The 21,229-nt window shown below is 53.0% G+C and overlaps 1 protein-coding gene across 1 annotated transcript in view; it reads right to left on the reverse strand.

Moving 5' to 3' along the window:
* Positions 1 to 3,549: 3,549 nt before the first annotated feature.
* The window catches only part of KIAA1755 (KIAA1755 ortholog), a 38,505-nt gene continuing 20,825 nt past the window's right edge, over positions 3,550 to 21,229 (reverse strand). The window contains exons 5-14 of the mRNA XM_061127264.1: positions 20,242 to 20,365; positions 17,279 to 17,372; positions 16,142 to 16,228; positions 14,943 to 15,059; positions 12,694 to 12,792; positions 11,666 to 11,814; positions 9,808 to 9,946; positions 8,498 to 8,620; positions 7,636 to 7,854; positions 3,550 to 4,821 (exon numbers count right to left, since the gene is read on the reverse strand). Coding sequence (XP_060983247.1) covers positions 4,120 to 4,821; positions 7,636 to 7,854; positions 8,498 to 8,620; positions 9,808 to 9,946; positions 11,666 to 11,814; positions 12,694 to 12,792; positions 14,943 to 15,059; positions 16,142 to 16,228; positions 17,279 to 17,372; positions 20,242 to 20,365 — 1,853 coding nt within the window. The 3' untranslated portion in view covers positions 3,550 to 4,119. The remainder of the gene's footprint in view (positions 4,822 to 7,635; positions 7,855 to 8,497; positions 8,621 to 9,807; positions 9,947 to 11,665; positions 11,815 to 12,693; positions 12,793 to 14,942; positions 15,060 to 16,141; positions 16,229 to 17,278; positions 17,373 to 20,241; positions 20,366 to 21,229) is intronic.

Raw genomic sequence — 21,229 nt, forward strand, 5'->3', positions numbered from 1 at the left:
TACCCGGAGGGCGGCCTGTGCTGCCAGCTGCCCTGTCTTGGCCTGATGTGGTAACTTGAAGACCTGAGGGTGTGGGGTGCCCACCTCAGAGTTGCTCACATCTGCTGTCCTGGAGTGGGCATGCACCAGAGCTCGATCCAAATTCTGTGGTTCCCCTTTTCTGGTCCTTCTTTTCCTTGCTGTGTGACCTTGGGCCAGTCACCTCTCCTCCCCAGTCTTCAGTCCCCTCATCTGTAAAACGGAAACATCCTAGAGTGTGAATTTTGTGCACTCAGAGTGGTAGGGAATATCGGATGAAGAAATGGATGGACAAAAAAAAAAAAAAAAAAAAACACATTGTAAACTGTAAAGTGCCTGGACTTCTATTTGGGTTCAGTCCAACCTCTGCCTCCAGCCACTGCCCAGTGGATTTCTCAGACTTCACAGTCTGGATTTCTCAGCCCTCCGGGGAGGAAAAGACACAATGTGGAGCTCAAGGATCCCGCGATCTTATTATCCTGGCCCAGCAGGCTTGACATACCCACTGGACAGATGGGGAAAACTGAGAGGCAGCCATCTGCTCAGAGTCACCAGACAGTTAAGCCTGAATTCAAAGGCTGGGCTCTCTGATCCAAAGACGAGAAAGATCCTTATCCATTCAGTGACCCAGTGGGACAGATGGAGTAAACTGCCAAAAAGGGGAAGCAACCTGTCTGGGGTCACGAAGGCAGCCAGCAGGCAGCAGGGCGGAAGGGTCACGTGAGGTTCCTGACTCCCAGGCTGTGCTCCTTCTACCAGCCCTTGTCCACCGCCCCTGGAGCTTGCAAAGGGTCTCCCATCACGCTGGGATAATCACAGTCATGTCACTGGCAGACTTGGGACTCCTCCTCAGCCCCATTTTCTTCCCACCAGGACAGGCTGCAAACTTTCTTAAGAGATCCAACAGAGAGACATTGCCCCTCCTCAGCCTCAGAACAGAATTTGGGGATTAGTAGGGAATCTTTTGGGGTGGAGGGGCATACCATGCCTCCTCCGCAGGAAGGTCAGGGGAAAGTCAATCAATCAGCTCTCTTCGGCTTTCAGGAGACAGCGGGGGATCTACTAACTGGGGATACTAATCAGGGAATCCACACGATTCAAAGAGCAAAAGACTCTTTGGGAATCCGTTGATGTCTTCTAGAGGAATTTCTTCCCTGATTTGTTGGATAATGAAATCAGAGGCTGGGCTGGCTTGGTGCCAGAGTATAACACTACATATCACTTAATGAGCACTTACTGGGTTCCAGGAGCCTTTCTAAGGACCTTCCATGTAGTAACTCATTTAATACTCACAGTAAGCCTCTGAGGTCTGGTGATTCTCATTTTAAGGATGAGGACATCAAAGCTCAGAGAGGTGGCCTAATCTGGCCAAGGACTCACAGCTAGTGAGTTATGGAGCCTGGGCAGGAACCCAGTCCATCCATGTGACTGACCACTAAACCACACTGCCTTGGATGATACTGGAGACCAGAGAAAGTGCTGCCTAAAGGGCCAAGTCCCACCCAGCCAAAGTTCCTGGGTACATGGAGTGTCCAGGCACAGCAGGACTGCTGAATGGACAAAGCCCATGGCCACTGCAGAATTAGCAACCAGCCCAGCTTGTCTGAGGGTGAATCTGAAGCATCAGTGCTGTGTTGAGTCCCAGTTCTGCTACTCATGATGTGACACTGGGCAAGGCATCACCAAACCTCTCAGCCTCAGTTTGCTCCTCAGTAAAATGGGGTGAAATCAGTATTGGCTTCGTAGGATTGTTGTGAAAAATTCAACAAGGCCGGCAAAGCTTTTAAAGCACTTAGCACCAAGCCAGGCACAAAGAAAATGCAGAATAAATGTTGACTATTATTATTAATTATTTTTTAAATTTTTATTTATTTTTTAGCTGTGCTGGGGTCTTTGTTGCTACACGCAGGATTTTCTCTAGTTGTGGCCCTTGGGCTTCTCATTGGGGTGGCCTCTCTTGTTGCTGAACATGGGCTCTAGGACACACGGACTTTAGCAGTTGTAGCACTAGGGCTCAGTAGTTGCAGCTCCTGGGCTCTAGAGCACAGGCTCAGTAGTTGTGGTGCACCGGCTTAGCTACTTCTTGGCATGTGGGATCTTCCCAGACCAGGAGTTGAACCTGTATCTCTTGCATTGGTTGGCAGATTCTTTACTACCAAGCCACCAGAAAGCCTTATTATTAATTACTATATTTCACTTCTGCACCCCCTTCTCTCCTTTGGGCTGCTGTGAATAAACAAGTTGTTGGGGTTCAGTTCTTTTTGGAGACAGAGGGATGTATGAGATGGCTTTGGAGCCCCCTCCCTCCCAAGGATTCCTGGATTATCCATACCCCTCCTCAGCCCCCCTCAGCCCTAGCAGCAGCTGTAGTCTCTCAGAACTCAGTTTTCATCCTTACACCCCAGGTACCCTGGCTCCCTGCCTGTGGTCCCCACTGGCTGGATGCTGTTGCTATGGCAACAGCATTTTAAGAGCCTTCAGCCCCCCTCTGAGGCAACAGGCATGGAGGGAGATGGGCAATCAAATGCCTCCTGCATCCTCAGGCCTGTCTGGACAGAAGGCAGGAGACTGGAATGAAAGATCAGAGCTGGCTTGGGGTTGAGGTGGGGGGACCAGCTCAGGTCTCAGCTCCAAGTGTTTCCCAACAGCACCCACACTTCACTGTGTTGCCTGAGCAGTTGGTTACAAATGCAAGTTCCAGCCACCCCGCCCCAAGGGTCTGGTTTTGATTATCTGGGATGGGATCCTCTAGGAAGCTGCCTTTGATCAGTTCTGCTTGTGGTTCTCAGGCAGAGAGGCCTCAGACCACTCTCGACGGAATCTTGAGTCCCAGAAGATGCCCGAAGACATTTTGGGCACTGAGGTTGGTGTGGCTCTCTCTACTGAGACGGCTCTTGAGAAACCCTGTTTGGTCTCCAGTCCTGCCTCTCCCCCTCCTTCTAGAGCCTCATCTTGTGGGAGGACGTGTGCCCCACCCTCATCCCAGGGCCAGGAAAATGCCAGGGCTAAGCTACCAGAGGCCACCGTGGTGAGGCATCCTAGGACAGACAGGCGCTCGCTCTTGGGATAATGACAATCAGGGGAGGTGCCAGCCAGGGTCACTCCGGGCGGGGTGAAAGGCTCGCTTTCTTCTGGAGGCTCTGAGATCAGAGCCTCTTGGGTCTCTTCCCACTGTCTCCTTGCACCACCTGCTGGCTGGGGAAGTGGCTCCCCACCACAGCAAAACCCGATGGCTCTGGACACCAGAGGCTGTGCCTGAAGAGAGGTGGGGCTTGGGGGTGGGGAGGGCAGATGGCAGGGTCTGAGGACCTGTGCTGGGGAGGGGAAGAAGACAGAGATACAGAAGGAAGGGGTCCTCTCTGGGGTTCCTTGAACTTGAGACTGATGCTCATGTGGGTTGGATGAGCCAAGTGACAGAGACGCGGCAGACAGTCCACCTCCCTATCCCTCTTTCGTGCATTAACTGGCCTCCAGCAGGTGATTCTCTTTGCTTGAGGCCAGGGGTGCCAGCGCATAAATTACACGCGATAATTCCCTTGACAGCACACCCTTTATTCCCTTCCCAGACTCACTGCCCCTGCTCCTTTGCCAGTAGTTCCTGGGATCAAAGCCAAAGAAATGTGCTCTTGAACCCTTACATAGGGTCTGTTTCCTTGTGGGCCCCTAAGACAAGAAACCACTCCCCAATCTCCCCAGCCTGGGTTCCATCATGAGGGCAGCTCTACCCATTGTGTTCCAAGAGGAAGCTGGCATACCCCAGAACTCCAGGTGGGCGTCTGGCCCGCCTAAGTCAGAGACCTCTGGAAAGGTCTGTACCATCAGCTCTTTGCACGATGAGGCTCTGGGGTTTGGAGCCAATGCCACGCTCCCCCATGTCCTGCCCTGCCCTGCCCTGCGTTCTCATTATTCTGAATGTGACAGTCGGGCTCCCTGGAGCTACCTGGGGCCAGGAGCAGGCACCGGCTTCTCGTCCTCCAAGCACGGGCCAAACTCAGTAGCCATGTTCTGAGGGATCGTCCTGGGCTCCCCATCTGTTGCTGGCTCCACCCCAACTACCCCCCACGCCTTCGGGAGCCCGGTGTGATTGACGGGAACTCCCAGCTAGAGGGATGCAGGGGGACTCGTGTGGGGCGAGTCCTCCAGAGACATCTGTGAGCCTGTCCCCTCTGAGGAGAAGCTGTCCCGGGCAGGCCGGGGGATCTGAGTCTGCCTGGGGAGTCGCTGCCAGGAGAAGAGGGTGGTGAGGAAACGCTCAGGAGCGGGGTCCAGGGGCCCATGGGGGCTTCTGCCTTCATCAGCCTCGACAGCCTGGCCAGCTTCCTGGGTGGGAGGGGCTGCTTGGAAATTTCTGTTCTGTCCGCGCCTGGGGCCCCAAGGAGGCCAACGGGATTTGGGCGAACGATCTGAACCCAGTGAGTCCTGGAGGGGCAGGTCCCATCTGCCCTTGGAAGTGACTTCCCCATTCAGGCCCTGGTCCTTGGCGGCCACCCCCCTGAGTTCCGGGCACGTGGGGCGGGCCGGGGAACCAGCCGGGCACGGACAGTGGGCCAGCGCCTTCTTCAGGAGCATCTGGATGTCCTCGTGTCTCGCCTGGGCCTCCTCCCACAGGTCGCGGCCCAGGCCCTCCCGGCTCAGCGAGGCCACCTGCAGTCCCATGGCTGTGAGCTTCTCAGCGGGAAACTCGGATGCCAGGCGCTGCAGGTAGCGGTGGAGACGGCGCTGGTCCCCAGGGCTGGTCCTCTGGGCCTTGCCCAGCCTCAGCTGGGCCATCAGGTCCTGACAGTCCATGTGGAACCAGGTCACCTGGGAGACAAGAAAAGAGGGAGGTGAGGGCTCCGTGAAGATAGGGATGTACCCCCTCTGAGCAGAGAGGAGGCTTCAAGAATGAATCTGTCTAGAGAGAATTAATAAAAATGCCCAATCCATGTTAGCCACCCCCACCCCGCACCCCTGCCGGCATGGCTGTGGTTCTCTCTGCTACTGATGATGACAATATTCCTCTTTCTTCCCCAGGGACCCACCAGAAACAATCCCCAGCACCCTTGAGATCTTCAGGCACAGTCTTCCAGACTATGGGACCAGCAAGGACTCACCCCTCTCTAGGGCTCAGATTCCCCCTCTGTAAAGTGGAGGCTATGGCAGATAATCATGAAAATTGGGGAGCTGAAAAATGTGGATTCTCAGACAGTATGAACCCCTTATAAGTGGTGCTGAGGGAGGAGACTGGCTCATACTGATTGAACCACCGACTGTCTGCCAGCCTCTGTGTGTCTCATGTAGGATCTCACTGAACCAGTGGCCCATTTTACAGAGGAGGAAACTGAGGCTCACAGATGTGAAGTCACTTGCCTCGGGTCAGGGAGAAGCTGGGATTTGAACTCAACTGTCCTTCCACAAGAGGGTATCTTGCAAGCACCTCCTTGCACAGGAGAAACCAGCCCAGGCGGGACCACACCCTTGCAGTTCCACAGGGGGGCTGTCAGCCAGACCTGGCCTGGAGGCCCCCTCACTCTGGTCAGGTCTCTGCCCGCTTTGGGGATCTTGCCTGTCCCCACGTCACCCACAAAATGTCTGCAGGCCTCAAAGGAGCCAACACATTTCCAGCAGCTCGTGAAAAACATAATCTTTCTCTCCATTAATTTAGAAGCCGACAGCAAGTCGTTAGGCAGTGGGGACTGGAGAACCATTTTCTCCGAGGAAACCATCCTTCCGCGGATTAAAGGAACTTGTCTGTAGATAAATGGCTTCATATTCGCGGAAGCACATTGAGCTCATGGCTGGGAAAGGGCTCCATAAATCTCCCTTAGCGGTACAATCGTGTTATTATTATTTAGTGCCAAAGCTGCTGCCCGCACGCTCTCCATCTGGGGCTGAGCCCAGCACTGAGCCGTCCGGCTGTCTGTCTGTCTGGGACCAGATATTCCAGGCCAAGCCAGACAGAGGTGGACAGCACCTCAGAAACCATCTTGCCCCATCTTGCTTATTGTGTGGATTAAAATTCAAAGCCAGAGAGGAGAAGGGCCTACCTAGGCTGAACACCGAGAGACAGGCCAGGTGGGAATGAAGGTTAAGGCCATCCCCTCCTGTCTTGTATGACCTCCGACAGACTCAGGCCTCCTGCACGCCCCCCAGCCTTTCTCCCTCCACCAGACTCCTCACTCTTCCTCCATTCACGCAACCAATTACTGAGGCTCCTCTGGGTGCTGACCCTGCCCTGGGCACCCTGATAGAACCAGGACCCACTCAGACCCGGTCCCTGCTGGAGGAGCCCAGCTCACAGTGACAGATAAGGGAGAGGCAAGCAGGTGATGGAGGATAAGCTCAGATTACAAACAGCACCATGAAGTCATCAGCGCAGGATGATGAGAGAGAACGGGGAAGGTGGGGCAGGGGCTGGGGGCTCAGGCAGGGCCTCTGTGAGGAAGGGACATCTGAGCTGAGAGTTACCAGAGGCAAGAAGCCAGCCCGTCAAGAGGAAAAGTTTTCCAGCCTGAGAGAACAGCCAGTGCAAAGGCCTCAGTGCTGGAGCTAGTTTGCTTTCTCCAGAGAAGGTTGATGGGGCTGAAACTGGCTAAATTTAATAAACAAGGGAGAGAAGCTTCCAGATACCCTTAGCCCACGAGGCATTACCCCTCTTCCTCCTGTTGCCCCAACTCTGCAACCGAGAGGTGGGACGAGATCAAGGTTCTCAGCCTGGTTCTCACCCCATGAAGTTGCCTGCAAAGGTCTACATATGGAGGGAAAGACTATGACTTTGATCAGATTTTCAGAAATCCCCAGGCTCCAAAAAGCAATCACAAGCCTAGACAGCATATTAAAGAGCAGAGACATCACTTTGCTGACAAAGGTCTATATAGTCAAAGCTATGGTTTTTCCAGTAGTCATGTATGGATGTGTGAGTTGGACCATAAAGAAGGCTGAATGCTGAAGAATTGATGTTTTTGAACTGTGGTGCTGGAGAAGACTCTTGAGAGTCCCTTGGATAGTAAGGAAATCAAACCAGTCAATCCGAAAGGAAATCAACCCTGAATATTCATTGGAAGGACTAATGCTGAAGCTGAAGCTGAAGCTCCAATACTTTGACCACCTGATGCAAAGAGCTGACTGACTAGAAAAGATCCTGATGCTGAGAAAGATTGAGGGCAGGAGGACAAGGGGGCGTAGAGGATGAGATGGTTGGATGGCATCACCAACTCAATGGACATGAGTTTGAGTAAGCTCTGGGAGATGGTGAAGGACAGGGAAGCCTGGCGTGCTGCAGTCCATGGGGTCGCAAAGAGTGGGACACGACTGAGTGACTGAACGAAAACAACCTGGCCCTAAACCCATCGCTTAAGAAGCAGATGTTTTCCGAGGGTCTTTTGAGAGTTCGTGTCCCTGGGAGGCTCCTGTGTAGTGGGACACACCGGGTTCAGAGGTCAGCTGCACCTGGTTTGGGAGGGTAACTTCATCTTGCAAACCTTGTTTCCCTTTCAGAAAATGCAGTTAATTCTCTTCCCTCCTCACAGGACTATGGAATGAAGAGAGACTAGGGCTGTGTCTGGCCGACTCCCTGCCCCCACCCTTCCTCCCAGGAGTTGGGGGGCAGTGATGGGAAATCTACGCTGGAAGGCTCACCTTCTTGCAGAAGTGGTGCAGATGGAGCAGCGTCTCCAGATCTGTGCGTTGCCGCTCAGCTGCCATGTAGAAGTGGGTCAGCTTCGCCTGGAAGGCCCGCTGGGTGAAGGCGAAGGCTGCCAGCTCCGGGAGCTCGGTCCCGCCTGCCTCCCCAGTCCTGGCAGCCGCTGCCAGCTGGGCCGCCTGCTTGCACAGCTCCAGGCCTCGGCGGTACTGGGCCTGAGCGGGGAGGGGAGGGTGTCCACTCAGCTTCAGCCTCTCTACCAAGATGCGAGACTTCCTGAGCCTCAGTCTCCTCATCTATAAAATGGGAACCCGGGGTTCACTTTGCCCACTGGGACTCTGCTAAGTGTCACCTTCTTCTGGAGAAATTCCCTGACCCCAGAGTCTGGGTTAGAGGCTTCTCATCTGTGTCACCACGGTGTTCCTTTTCTGACTATTTCTCTGTTGCCCCTCCAACCTACCCTCCAAAAAAAAAAAAAAAACTGGCCTGAAAGTTCCCTGAGGGCTAAAACAGAGGCTGAATTGCCCTGGACCCCAGGGCTTAGCACATCGAGGAGGCAGACTCCCCCCGCCTCCCAGGCTGATTCAGTAGGGCTAGAGTAGGACTCCAGAATCTGTATTTTAAGAAATCCATCAGGGATTCTGAGACTGGTCATTTTTGGACTTGGTAGTCAGGAAAGGCTTCCTGGAGGAGACAATTCTAAGCCGAACCCTTTGTGATGCAAGCTGCTTCCCTAACTGTCTCGAGCAACTTTCTAGCACTTTCCCACCTCCGCACGTTTTCCCAGCAATGCCACTCCCACCCTGCTCTGGTCCTCTCCATCTGCTCCCATCCTGTCCCTCAGTCTCAGGAACGCACCACAGCCTGAAGGAAGAAGTCCTCGAACTCTGCGTGGGCTTTCTCCACTGTCTCCAAGCTTCCGTCCCTGGGGGTCAGCACTTGCAGGCACCGGCTTCCTTCCTGCTCCATCCAGTGGCTGACCTGGAGCAGGGAGGGAGGTTTGGACGTGACGGACTGCTGAGGAGATATCCCTTGGCCAGCTTCCTGCTTTCCTGAGAGGCTGAGGTCTTGTCCTCCAGTCATTTGGGGGCCCACTGGCCTGGCCTGAAACCCCGCCCCCCCAATTCTGGAGACATGAGGATTCAATGAGGGACAGATGGGGTAAAATGACTCTCGATCCCACGAGTCCTCTTTGTATTCTGGGGTGTCTTAAAGGGCACATACTCACCCACTTTATCCTCACAAAGCCCCATGCGGCCACTAATTTTATCCCCCATTTAACAGATGAGGAAACCTAGGCACTGAATAGTTAAGTACTTGTCTAGATCACACCACTAGTAAGTGCTGGAGCTGGTACTGGATCCAGGCTGTCTGGCTCCGGGCACCCTGTGCTCCATGACCCCGAGCATGCAGGGATGTGGTGGTTCTAGGCCCCAGCAGTTGGACAGGGTGGTGCCCGGTGTGGGCCCCAGGATCAGACCCCCAGCTGTGCGACAAGGGCAGGTGACATAACGTCTCCCAGACCCCGTTTCCTCATCAGTGAGTAGGCGAAATCCTAATGTCTTCCCTGTGTCACTGGTAAGGGATGAGGTTGAAAAGGCTCCGGCCCAGGGCTTGGGACAAAGTTGGTGTTTAAGAAATGCAGCTTCTGGGGGGGCTTCCCTGGTGGCTCACCGGTAAAGAACCAGCCTGCTGATGCAGGAGACACAGGTTTGATCCCTGGTTGGGGAAGATCCCACGTGCTTCGGAGCAAGTAAGCCTGTGCACCACAACTAATGAGACTGTGCTTTAGAGCCCAGGAGCTGCAACTACTGAGCCCGCAAGCCTAGAACCAGCAACAAGGGAAGCCACCGTCATGAGACGCCTGTGCATCGTAACTAGAGAGTAGCTCCCGCTCGCCGAAACTAGAGAAAAACCCATGCAGCAATGAAGATCTAGCACAGCCAGAAATAAATAAATACACAAAATTCTATGTTATGTCCTCAGTCACCAAGCCCACTCACGGAGTGCATGTCGTGTGCTCCAAGAACCCCCACCTGGCTCTCCAAGAAGTGCCAACCTGGTACCTTTATACCAGAGCAAAGCACCTGGCTGGGGCGGGGCCTGGAGCAGCAGAAGCCCCACCTCCACCCTCAGGTCCCTGGGCCTGCCTCCTTCCCCTCTCTCACCTGGTGGATGGCAGCTTCCAGGCGGCCCAGACGGACACGGAGCTCCAGCCTTCTCAGGAGGTGGTTGGACACAGTGACCAGGATGTGCAGCTGCTCATCCACAAGGCTGTACAGGGCGGTGGCTTCGGCCAGATGGCTCCTGGGAGGCCACGGAGGGTGAGAGCAAACCCAAGAGGTCGATCCCCTGCACTCCTGCCCAGCATAGGCCTGCCTCCCTAGCTCCCTCCAGCTCTGTGGCCCTGGCCTGGGTGCTTCAGCTGCTGACTTGCTGGGTGACCTTGGGCGGGTCCCCACACCTCTCTGGGCCTCAGCCTCGGCCTTCCGTGGGACGGGGAGGACCAGAGCCACAGCAGGAAACCAAATGATCCTCTCTTTCCCTGGGAAGGTAGGAACTGAGCTGGACAGACCTGGGTTCACACCCCAGGCCTGCTACCTTCTAGTAAGAGGAGCTTATGCAAATTCCTCACTCCTTCTGTGTCTCGGTTTCTTCACCTATACCAAGAAGGGATAACAGAACCCACTTCAGGTTGTTGCACCCTCCTCTGCCCTAGTGATCCTTTAGAAGGAAAAGGTAAAAGGGAGGGAAGGAGAGTCCATTTTCCTGGAGGAAGCCTCATCTGACCGCAGCTTCCCACAGGTCACTGCCCTTCCAAGGAATGGGTGAGCGCCCAGGGTGAGTGAACAGGATGGAAAATGCCAGGCTGTCTGGCAAAGGGAGGGAGGAAGTCGGGGGCAGGCAGGAGCTGCGGAACAACCACGCAGAGTGGCTCACGTGGGACCACAGCGCCCCCTGGTGGAGCTGCTGCTGGCCAGCAGTCTGGAGGGGCCTATGGAGAGCCAAGGGGGCCCCGGAGACGGACTAGTGAGGCAGGGGCCTGCTGGGAAAGGCAGTGCCAGCCCCGCCAGGCCATGTGAGGGGCAGGGAGATGACTCCACCTCCAGGACTAGGGCCCGCTGCTGCCCAGCGCTCGCATCTGCATGAATCTGTCTTTGGGCACAGCTCAGGGTGGTGTGCTCAAGATTCTGGGCCAGGTTGCCTGGGTTCACGTCCTGGCTGTGTGACCTTGGGCAAGTCACTTTTCCCCTCTCTGAGCTTCAGGCTCTTCCACTGTAAAATGAGGACGGTACTAGGATCCACTTTGTGGGTGGGAATTAAACACGCTAAGATTCTTGAGGCCCTTAGAACAATGCTGTGTTCATCCTAAGTGCTACTTGGGGTTGGTTAAATAAACAAAACGTTCTTGGAAGCGCATGCAAACTTTGTAATTGTGCTTGTTCTAACAGAGATAAAATTTTTACAAATACTGGCTGATTTAATTACTGACTTGCCCCCACCCCCCATCCCTAAATTTAAGAAAATTGGTACTTTCTAGGAATGTGCACTGTTTGCTCTGTGGTTCTGAGACCTTAACACAACGTGAAGTTCTCTCAGGCCCCTGCCAGAGAAGGCAGGGCAGTTCGGGGATTAGTGCTCACGTGGCCTGGCTCTTATTTCCCTTTGCTCAGCCTCAGCATCCATCAGCCAAATAGGAGGATGCAGACCTCATGTAATCTTATGAGGAAGAGGAGACAAGCTCTTGAAGGCACTCATCCCAGGGTTTAGGTCAGGGATAGTGCTTGGTTGATGATGGTCACCGGAAGTGGGGGAGCCTGTCCTCCAATGCCTGGGCTTAGGAGGGCTGCAGAGAAGGAACTTGCCAAGGTACAAGCCTCAGCTCAGGATATGGGCACTGCAAACACCCCATCCTGGACCTCCTCGGAGCCCACCCTATGCGTCCCCTCAGCAAAGTGGCCCCAGCTCTGAGTCCCAGCCCAGGGAACAGGATGGGGGAGGGGAGGAAAAGCCTGGTGCCCGCACCTGACATCCGGGTTGAAGTTCAGCCTGCTGCCCTCCTGTCGCAGCCTGGCCAGGGTGGCTCCGCCTTCCCGCTGGAGGCCCATCAGGCCTGGGTCCCTCAGCACGGCCTCCATCAGCTCCTTGGACTTGCTCAAACACCTGGAGGCCTCCTGCCAGGGTAGTGAAGTGGCCTGAGGCTCAGTTCCCACTCTCCTTCTATAACCTTCCAGGGCTCCCCACACCCTGATCCTGCCTGACTTCCCCAGTTTGGCATTCAAGATCTTATAGAAAGTCCATCCTTTCTATCTCTAAAACATCTCCGCAAGCCAAGCTTCCTCTCATCACCATGGCAACCTCACTGGTCCAAGCACCATCATGTCTTACTGGGACATCCATCCCAGCGCTCTGCTGATTTCCCCACAGCACCCTGGCTCCCCTGGCAGTCTGTTCTCTGTATGGCAACCAGATAGATCTCAAAGGGCCCATTTGATCATCCCACTGCTACTTAGAATGCTCCAGCAGCTGCCCTTCCCCTTTAGAATCAAATCCCAACCCAGCTTCTCCCTGATACAGCTGTGGACCCAGAAGGTCTCCTCCTTTCCCCTTACTTTGTTTCACACTGGCCTCCTTGCTCAAATATACCAAGCACAGCCCCGCCTCAGGGCCTTTGAACGTGATTGCCTTCCACCCGGAGCACAGTCCCCTTCCTGTTCCCAGGGCTCCATCTCATCCTTCAAGGCTCAGCTTCAATACCCTCCTTCCCCATTATTCTCAATCTTACTTTCACAGCCTTTAGCATCACTTGTAGTGACATGTCTATTTCTGTTTACTTTTTTTTTTTTTTAATGATGACCTCTCACACTGCACCATGAGCCCCATGAAGGCAGGGACAGGATCTGTCCAGGCTGGGTCTCCAGGATGTGACACATAGTAACTATCCAATAAAGATCAGCTGAATGAATGAATGAAAACAAAGCTCCTGCACTGAGCCCTTTGTCCTTGGAATTGGGGGTGTGTTGTGGTTTTCCCACCTCCGACTCCTGGCTCACCTGCACCCCTCCAGGGGGCTCACCCTTCTCGAACTCCTTGATGGAAGCCTTTAGCAGGCAGGAGGCCTGGCGAAGGTCAGCAAGGAAAGGATCCAGCTTCTGCAGGACAGGAGGCCCAGAGTGGGGGTGTCAGCCTGCGAAGAGGGTGCCGCTCCCCTCCGCCCACCAGGAGGACATGCAGGCTGGTGGTTCTCAAACATTAGCTGCATCAGAATCGCCTGGAAAGCCAGTTAAAATCCAGGCTGCAGGACTTCCCTGGTGGGCCAGTGGTTAAGACTTTGCCTTCCAATGCAGGGGATGCAGATCTGTCTGATCCTTGGTTGGGGAGCTAAGATTACACATGCCTCTTGGCCAAAAAAACAAAATGTAAAATAGAAGAAATATTGTAACAAATTCAACAAAGGATTTTAAAATGGTCCACATCAAGAGAATCATTAAAAAAAAAAAACCAAAAACCCAGGCCGTTGAGCCCTCCTCCTGAGTTTCTGGCTTAGTTTCTCTGGGGTGGGTCATGAGAGCATGCATTTCTAACAGGTTCCCAGGTGATACTGATGCTGCTGGTCCAGGGACCACAGTTTGAGAACTACTCATGCTGGAAATGAGAGGGAAAAAGAGAGGACAGGTCTGACCTACTCCCAGGCCACTGGGGATATGGTGGGGGAGGGAACGGTAGGAGGGGTGAGATGGCAGGGTGGAGGACATCCTCTCTGGGTCCCACTTCAGCCTGGCTTTACCACTTACTAGCTGTGAGGCCTTGGGCAAGTTTCTTAACCTCTCTGTGCCTCCACTTCCTCTATAAAATGGGAGCACAGTAGTTCCTGCCTTAGAAGCTTGTGGGTTTATTTGTGCCAGGCACTTAGAATAGCATCCTTAATCATCTTCATTATCAGCTTTATGAAAGTGAAAATGTTAATCACTCAGTCGTGTACAACTCTTTGTGACCCCATGGACTGTAGCCCACCAGGCTCCTCTCTCTTTGGGATTCTCCAGATAAGAATACTGAAGTGGGCTGCCATTCCCTTCTCCAGGGGATCTGCCTGACCCAGGGATTGAACCCAGGTCTCCTGAATTGCAGGCAGATTCTTTCCCATCTGAGCGACCAGGGAAGCCTCTATAGGCTGGGTCTATAGCTAAGATTCTATTTAAAGGGAAGGCATTAAAGCAAAAATATAGTTTAAAAGCCCCTGGAGGAACTGGAGATCTCTGGAGAGGGGAATTGGGGGCCTGTGGGACAAGTAGGGTAAGAGATTTTTCAGTTTATACCCTTCTGTACTAATAGGATTTTGAACATATGGTCTGTTTGAAAATAGACCCAATTAAAAAGAAGAGCGCAAGCCAAAAGCAAATAAGCAAACGGCCACGTGAGACTAGAGACCGGTGGTTCTCAGTGGGGATGGTCTCCCTTGCCAGGGGACACCTGGCGATGTCTGGAGACATTTTTGGTTGTCATTATTTGGAGAATGATATTGTCAGAGTGGGTAGGGTCCAGGGATGGTACTAATCATGTGACAGTGCACAAACAGCTCACCCCCAAAATGAATCATCCAGCTCCAAAGAGGAATAGTGCTGAAGCCGCCCTGGTCTAGAGAAAGCCCAGGGCCGGCTTTCTGCACTGGTCCTCGAGTGGTTATAAGCACCTGTGTGCCACTGCAGAAGTCGTGCCATCCTGTGCGTCCTCCTGTGCTAAGCTGGGCATGAGATGCCCCCTCGCAGGGTTGGGGTGAGGAGGGACTGGGGTCACATCAGAAAGAAGCAGACCCCTGGCGGTTTCCTTACTTCCTGTCTCTTACAGGAGGGAGCACGCCTGCCTCCCCCACCAGACCCCCATCTCCCTGAGATTTGTGCGTCCACAAAGCAGATGCCTGTAAATGTGTTTGCAGGAAACACTCACATCACTCTTAGCATGTGTCAGGCACTCTTTCTTCTAAGCTCTTTATCCTCTTAACTCAAGTCTCACATTAGCCCCCAGAGGGGGCACTTTTCTTAACCCCCATTCTGTCATAGAGCAAAAGGGCTCAGAGAAGTATATAACTTCCCAAGTTCACACAGCAGAGCTGGGGTTGGGAGCCAGGCCGTCTGGCCCCAGAGCCTGAGCTCCTCTTCATCACTCCACTCTGCACCCTCATTATCAGTGTTCGTTGAATGACTGTTTTTGAACCAGATAAGCTCAGGTAGATCCATGGAACGGGATAGAGAATGGAGAAAGAGAAGGGATGAGGGTGTGGGGTGAGGGCTGTGATGATAGACACCTGGAAGAATTGCACCCACTCGCCATGACAGTAGGGGAAAGGGCCTTCCAGGGCTGTAGGGAGCTGGCTGGGGTCCACGTGGTGGCTCAGGGCCTTCAGTGAGGTCAGCACCTCTACCTGCAGACCAAAAAAAAAAAGTCATTCTGACCAGGGAACTCAATGTAGAGACCAATGTCTGAGAAGGTCCTGCCCAGATCCATGTCCCAGCATTTCTCCACCTCCCATGGATAAGGCTGTCCCTGGCTTTAAGAGTTGCTTTCTGGGCAAAGAATTTTCTATGGAAACTCTGATCAGTAAAAATTGAGAGCCAGACCCTGGGTAAGGAAGAGCAAATAATAGCTATTATTTGTTCATACTGCCACTCTCCTAGCCTGTGATCAAGGCAGACATCATTAATCAATCACGGCACTCCTTCCCTCTGAGCTGGGCTCTTTCCAGCACAGTTGTCCAGGCAATCACACAAACCGATTAAAGCTGACCCTTGTCATGCAACTTCTCTGCAATCCTTGTACTGTTTCCTGGAGACCCATGAAGATGTTCTTGGGGATGTTGAGAAAGGTCACCAAATCCTAACGGTACCCACTAAGACATGGAGCAGGGACTAGGTGACTGCTTCTCCCAGGTCGTGAAGCTTGAAGCTTATGGTACAAACAGCTCCAGATACCTAAGCTTGGGGTGGGGAGAATTCTGTGGGGTTCTGGAGCCCATTTTTCATCCCTGGTTTTTCAAGTGTGCTCCACGGACCAGCAGTCCCAGTAGCACTTTAGGAACATGCTAGAATGCAGAATCCCAGGCCCAACCCAGAACCACTTAATCAGTACTTTGGTGATTCTCCAAGAAATTTGTAGGCACCCCTGATGGCTGAGTGGTAAAGAATCTGCCTCCCAATGTAGGGCACACAGGTTCGATCCCTGGGTCGGAAAGATCCCCTGGAGGAGGAAATGGCAACCCACTCCAGTATTCTCGGCTGGAGAATTCCATGGATAGAGAAGCCTGACAGGCTACAGTCCATGGGGTCGCAAAGAATCAGACGCGACTGAGCACGCCTGCACGCCATGGGGGCTGGGCAGGAGACTCGTAGCATCCAGGCCTCGTATCTAATTGACCGGCACTCTGTTATTCCAGGGCCACCATTCTTCACCCCAGCTCAGCTGAAGCCCAACTCCTCAGCACCTCAACCGATGCTGCCTGCCCCTTACCTGGATGTCAGGTAATGCCTCCAGCTGGAGAGCTGCCTCCTTCTCCCCCAGGAAGAGCATGGCACGGATGGAGGCTGGGACCAGCGCCTGTCAGAAAGAACCATTTCAGAGCTGATCTGCCTAGGCCCTCACCGAGCCTCCCCTCTAAGATGTAGGCAAATGGGCCACGGAGACAGGGGTAAGGGTTCCCCATGGCTGGGATCCACATGGAAAGGAGGGCTGGGATCCTTATTTGGAGGATAAGTCAAATGATTCATTGGGAGTCATCGGAAGTCAAGGGAACAGCAGCTTCAAGCTGGGTTGCAAACTTTCTGGGTGCCCTGCCCTCTCTGGGTCTCAGTTTCCCCATCCATAAAGGGAGAAGTAGGAGGAGATGGGGTGGAGGTCAGACCACAAGGTGAGCTTATCCCAAACTTCCATTTATGCTGCTGCCTGTACCGGTGAGTCATGAATCTCTTCCCTGCCCCATTCTCAGTTGGTGAGATTTATGTGAGTTAAACCTAAGCCAATCAGCGTGTCACAGTCCCCTGACCACAGACATTGGCTGATGGATGGATACCTGAGCCAACGGGGGCAAAGAAGTCCCTCAAAAAAGCTTTTACTGGGACTTCTGAGAAAAGAATTGCTCTTTTCTATTGGACTTAAATGACAGACCATATGAAATTAGAGATGGTGGGGACCACACTGCCACAAAAAATGGGACCTGGCTGATAATGGCACTCTCCCAGAGGAATGGAGCCAGAAATGGGGAGAGAAACCAGATCCTGGTGACAATATTTGAGCCCCCAAATCAAGTCATACTTGAAGTTGGATTTAATTTCCAGACTGAGTCACATCAACCGATGAATGACCTTTGTCTTTAAGCATGTTTGGGTTGGGGTTTCTCTCGCTGCACGGCATGTGGGATCTTAGTTCCCCAAACAGGAAACAAACGCAAGCTCCCTACAGTGGAAGTACAGAGTCTTACCCACTGGACCGCCAGGGAAATCCCCTGGGCTGGGGTTTCTATTATCTGCAACTAAGGTTCCCTGCCTGGGGTTCCAGTCCTAGCTCTGAGAACCCCCAGGATCTGTGAATATCCAAAGGCCTCCAGTGCTTCTAAGACTTGGTAGGCTGAGGCTGTCCACTTCCACTCACCTGGGTAGCCTGCAGGGCTCTGACGAGACCAGGATGTGGGGGCTGTTTCCTAGCATCAATCACAACTGCCAGCCCCTTAGTTTTATCTTCAGGCCTGTGGGTGGTAAACAGAATTGGCAGTCTTATTGGATGAATCAGGGCCCTCGAAGGGGAACGACCCAGTGGAAGGTGAGGGAAGCTGGCTGCTAGAAGCCTGGATACTACTGAACTCTTCATCCTGCAAGACAAATTTCCAGTGCCTCCCCAAGCCCTCAACACACACCACTTCCAGGGAGCCCTCCATGATTCTTCTCCAGGCAGAGTTTATTGCTCCCTCTTGAGGGCTCCTACAGTACCTCACACAGCCTTCTCAGACACCCTAACAATCATAAACTATGTGCTACTATCCCAGTTGCAGTAGGTGAGTCACCCAACCTTCATTCACCCCTTTTGTTGGGGCAGAAGGCTCATTTTGTTCAAGAACCTAACTTTCTTCTTATAACCACATCCCTTCCTCCCCCAGGGGCTGGATTCTGATTGGTTGAGGCCAATAGCTGACCCAATTCCCCTGGCCAATGATCAATTTAGATAGGGACCATGTGACATTTTCTGGCCAATGAGATGTGAGGAGATGTTTGTTGGGGACTTCTGGGAAAGGCGTTTTCTCCATTATAATGTTCTTACAAAGAGATATAAGGCAGAGACAAAGACTGATACATTTACTTATCAGATAAGACATTTTGAATTAGAGTTTGTTACTTGCAGCCCAAACACCCTCACCAGTTCACAGTGCACTTTTCGGTGATTACCTTGGGATCTTCCAAACAGGCTCAATTGTCAGAACTTGTTAAAATAACGATGCTTCACCTCCATCCCTCCTCTGTCCCCCAAGAAATGTGTCCAGTGGGTAAGGAGTGGAGCCAGGCAGTCGGTGGTTCCAAGTACTCTGGCCATTTAATCAGACTGAGAAAGTAACCCCCAACTGCCTTCAAGTCTTATAACCACCCAAGTCACAGACCAAAGCCAGAGGTGGCCAGTGTGGGATGTGGAACTGTGGCAGTCACCTGGGCACGTTGTTTTACCTCTCTGGGAGTCAATTTCCCAGCTGTAAATGGGGCTAATGATAGTATAGGCTTCTGGAGGCTGTGGTGAGGACTGATGGATTCATTCTGGTAAAATACTAAGGGACCGTGCAGAAAAACACGGATGTCAATGTCTGCTGTTATCACTGTCCTGAGAGAGGAAACTGAGGTGCTGGGCAGTGACATAGCATACAGTGAGGGGAGGCTCTCGGAGGTGAGGCCAGGGCTCTGACTTCATGTCCTCACCTGCTTCTGGCTATGCCCATAGTGGGAAGGAAGTGCATTTCCACGCCTGCCTCCACTGCCAGCCTGAACACCCATAGAGGTCAAGGCCCAATATAGGAGGATTGGGGTCCCCAGCATGGCCCAGCATGAAACCTGGCTCAGGGCAGGTGCCCAGCATTGGAGGTTCACAACAGGAGTGGAGAGGCAAGCCCAGCATATGAGAACCCCATGCCCAGGTCTAAAGGAAATCCACAGGTGCAATCCTAAAGGAAATCAGTCCTGAATATTCACTAGAAGCACTGATGCTGAAGCTGAAGCTCCAGTGCTCTGGCCACCTGATGCGAAGAGCCATCTCGTCAGAAAAGACCTTGATACTGGGAAAGGTTGAAGGCAGGAGGAGAAGGGGATGACAGAGGATGAGATGGTTGGATGGCATCACCAACTCAATGGACATGAATTTGAGCAAATTCCGGGAGATGGTGAAGGACAGGGAAGCCCAGCGTGCTGCAGTCCATGGGGTCGAAAAGAGTCGGACACGACTGAGCGACTGAAAAACAACAAATGCGCAATTCACACTGCACCTCACTTCCCTTTTTGTGATCATGCTTGATCCTCACAGTCCACTTGGTCATCTCCCTTTTTCAGGGGGCGTTTCAGAGAGGGAAAGTTACCACTCCCAGGTCACACAGCAGGTTGGTTGGGGGTGGGAGTGGTGTCCATCTCCCCTTCAGACCGGGAAAACCACTCCTCTTTGGACAAAGGGTAGAAAAATCTCAGTGGCCAGCAGGTGGCAGTGTTGGCTCCCATGGGGTGGAGTTGGAGGTGGAGGTCCCAAAGGGTCCCATGAGTCCCTCCCCCACCCACCCCAGCCTGGGCGCTACAACTTGGAGGAAAGATGGTGTCTCTTCCCCAGGCAGTCCAACCTGAAGTCTCATGGGAGGTGGAGGGAAGGAGTGGTGGTAGAAATAAACCTGGTCACTCATCACTCACTCGTTCTCTTGCTCTCTCACTTATTCATTCCTTCACCCATTCACCCTTTCCTTCATTTGTTCAACAAATACTTATAATTCAGATCAGTTCAGTTCAGTCTCTCAGTCGTGTCTGACTTTGCGACCCCATGGACTGCAGCATGTCAGGCTTTCCTGTCCATCACCAATTCAATTATCACCTCCTCAGGGAAGCCTTCCCTGATTTCCCAATTGAAACTAACTGCCTCTCGCCCTTCATTTTACAACGGAGGCTCTCAAAGTGTGTTTGCAGCCCACCCATATCAGTATCACCAGGAAAGTTGTTAGAAATACACATTGTCAGGTCTTATGCAGAACGACTGAACCAGAAACTCTGGAGGTGGGGCCCAACCATCTGTTTTAACAGCCCTCCAGATGGTTCTGATGCCTTTTGAGTTTGAGAGCCACTGATCTACGATATCCCTGTTTTCTTCACCACACTAACACTCCTGAGAGCTGCTGGTCCATGGCTGGTTCCTTGCATACCATCCATCTCCCCCGCCAGCCTGGGAACACCCCATTGGCTGTTTTTTCGGTCTGTCCTGCTTTTTTCCCAGCATCTGACTCAGAACCAAGAGGGTGTGATGTCTCTTCACATGGTACCTGGTGCTGGGCTCCGGGCTGAGAGGCCGAGGGGGCATGGGGTGGTCAGGCAGGCCCAGCCCCTTACCTGGGGATGGTGCACAGGTAAGAAAACAGCTTGGTGACCTCCGAGGCAGTGCACCATGGCGCCTCCCAGGGGCCCTTGGTGGTCGACACCAGAAGCAGGGGCCGCCCCGCCCTGTCCCGACCGCCTGGAAGAGAAAGCACACACATGAGCAGTGAGCACTTTGGTGGAGCCCCTTCTATAGGAACCTGCTCTGTGGCCTCTAGGCTTTGCCTGTACTGGTCCCTCTGTCTGGAATGCCCTTCCTCTTCTCCATCTAAACTCCTATTCATCCCTCTAGACCCAGTACAAAAGCTACTTCTTCAGAAAAGTCATCCCCAAAACCATCCTCCATGTGGAGGCAGCCTCACCCTCCTCTGGGCAGCCCTTGCCCTGGGCACCTTGGGCAGAATAGAGCTCACGGAATGAGCTTTGGGGTTCACACGGACAGGAATTGAAGTCCCAGTTCTGCACTAACTTGCTCTGTGTCCTTAGACAAGTCAGTGTGTCTCTGAGCCTCAGTTTCCTCATCTGTTAAATGGGGAGAATACAATACTGAGCAGATGAGGTTATTTCAAAGACTAAATGAAACAGCTCCTGAGAAGGATTTAACATGGGGCAAGGGCCTCATAAACAGCAGTTGTGGTAACAGCCATTATCTCTGTCCTCATCTCAGCCCCCATGTGGTGAGTGTGCATTCCACAGCTGACAGCTCACTATTTATTCTTTTTTTTTTTTTTGACCATACCACACGGCATGCGGGTTCTTCCCTGACCAGGGATTGAACCCATGCCCCCTGCACTGCAGAGTTTGGACCACAAGGGAAGTCCCACTATTTATTCTTGCAGACTTCTAACCGTGAGTTCTTCACAGACTATTTCCTGTTCCAGGAATCCAGACAGTGTGCCCCACGCTCCCCACAAGGGTCAAGAGTCTGAGGTCCAGGGAGTCAGCACAGCCTGTTTACACCATGGGGAAGGAAGAGTATAGCAGGGGAAAGAGGCCCTGGTCA

Source organism: Dama dama, chromosome 23 (genome assembly GCF_033118175.1).
Source record: "Dama dama isolate Ldn47 chromosome 23, ASM3311817v1, whole genome shotgun sequence".
NCBI classification, from domain to species: Eukaryota; Metazoa; Chordata; class Mammalia; order Artiodactyla; family Cervidae; genus Dama; species Dama dama.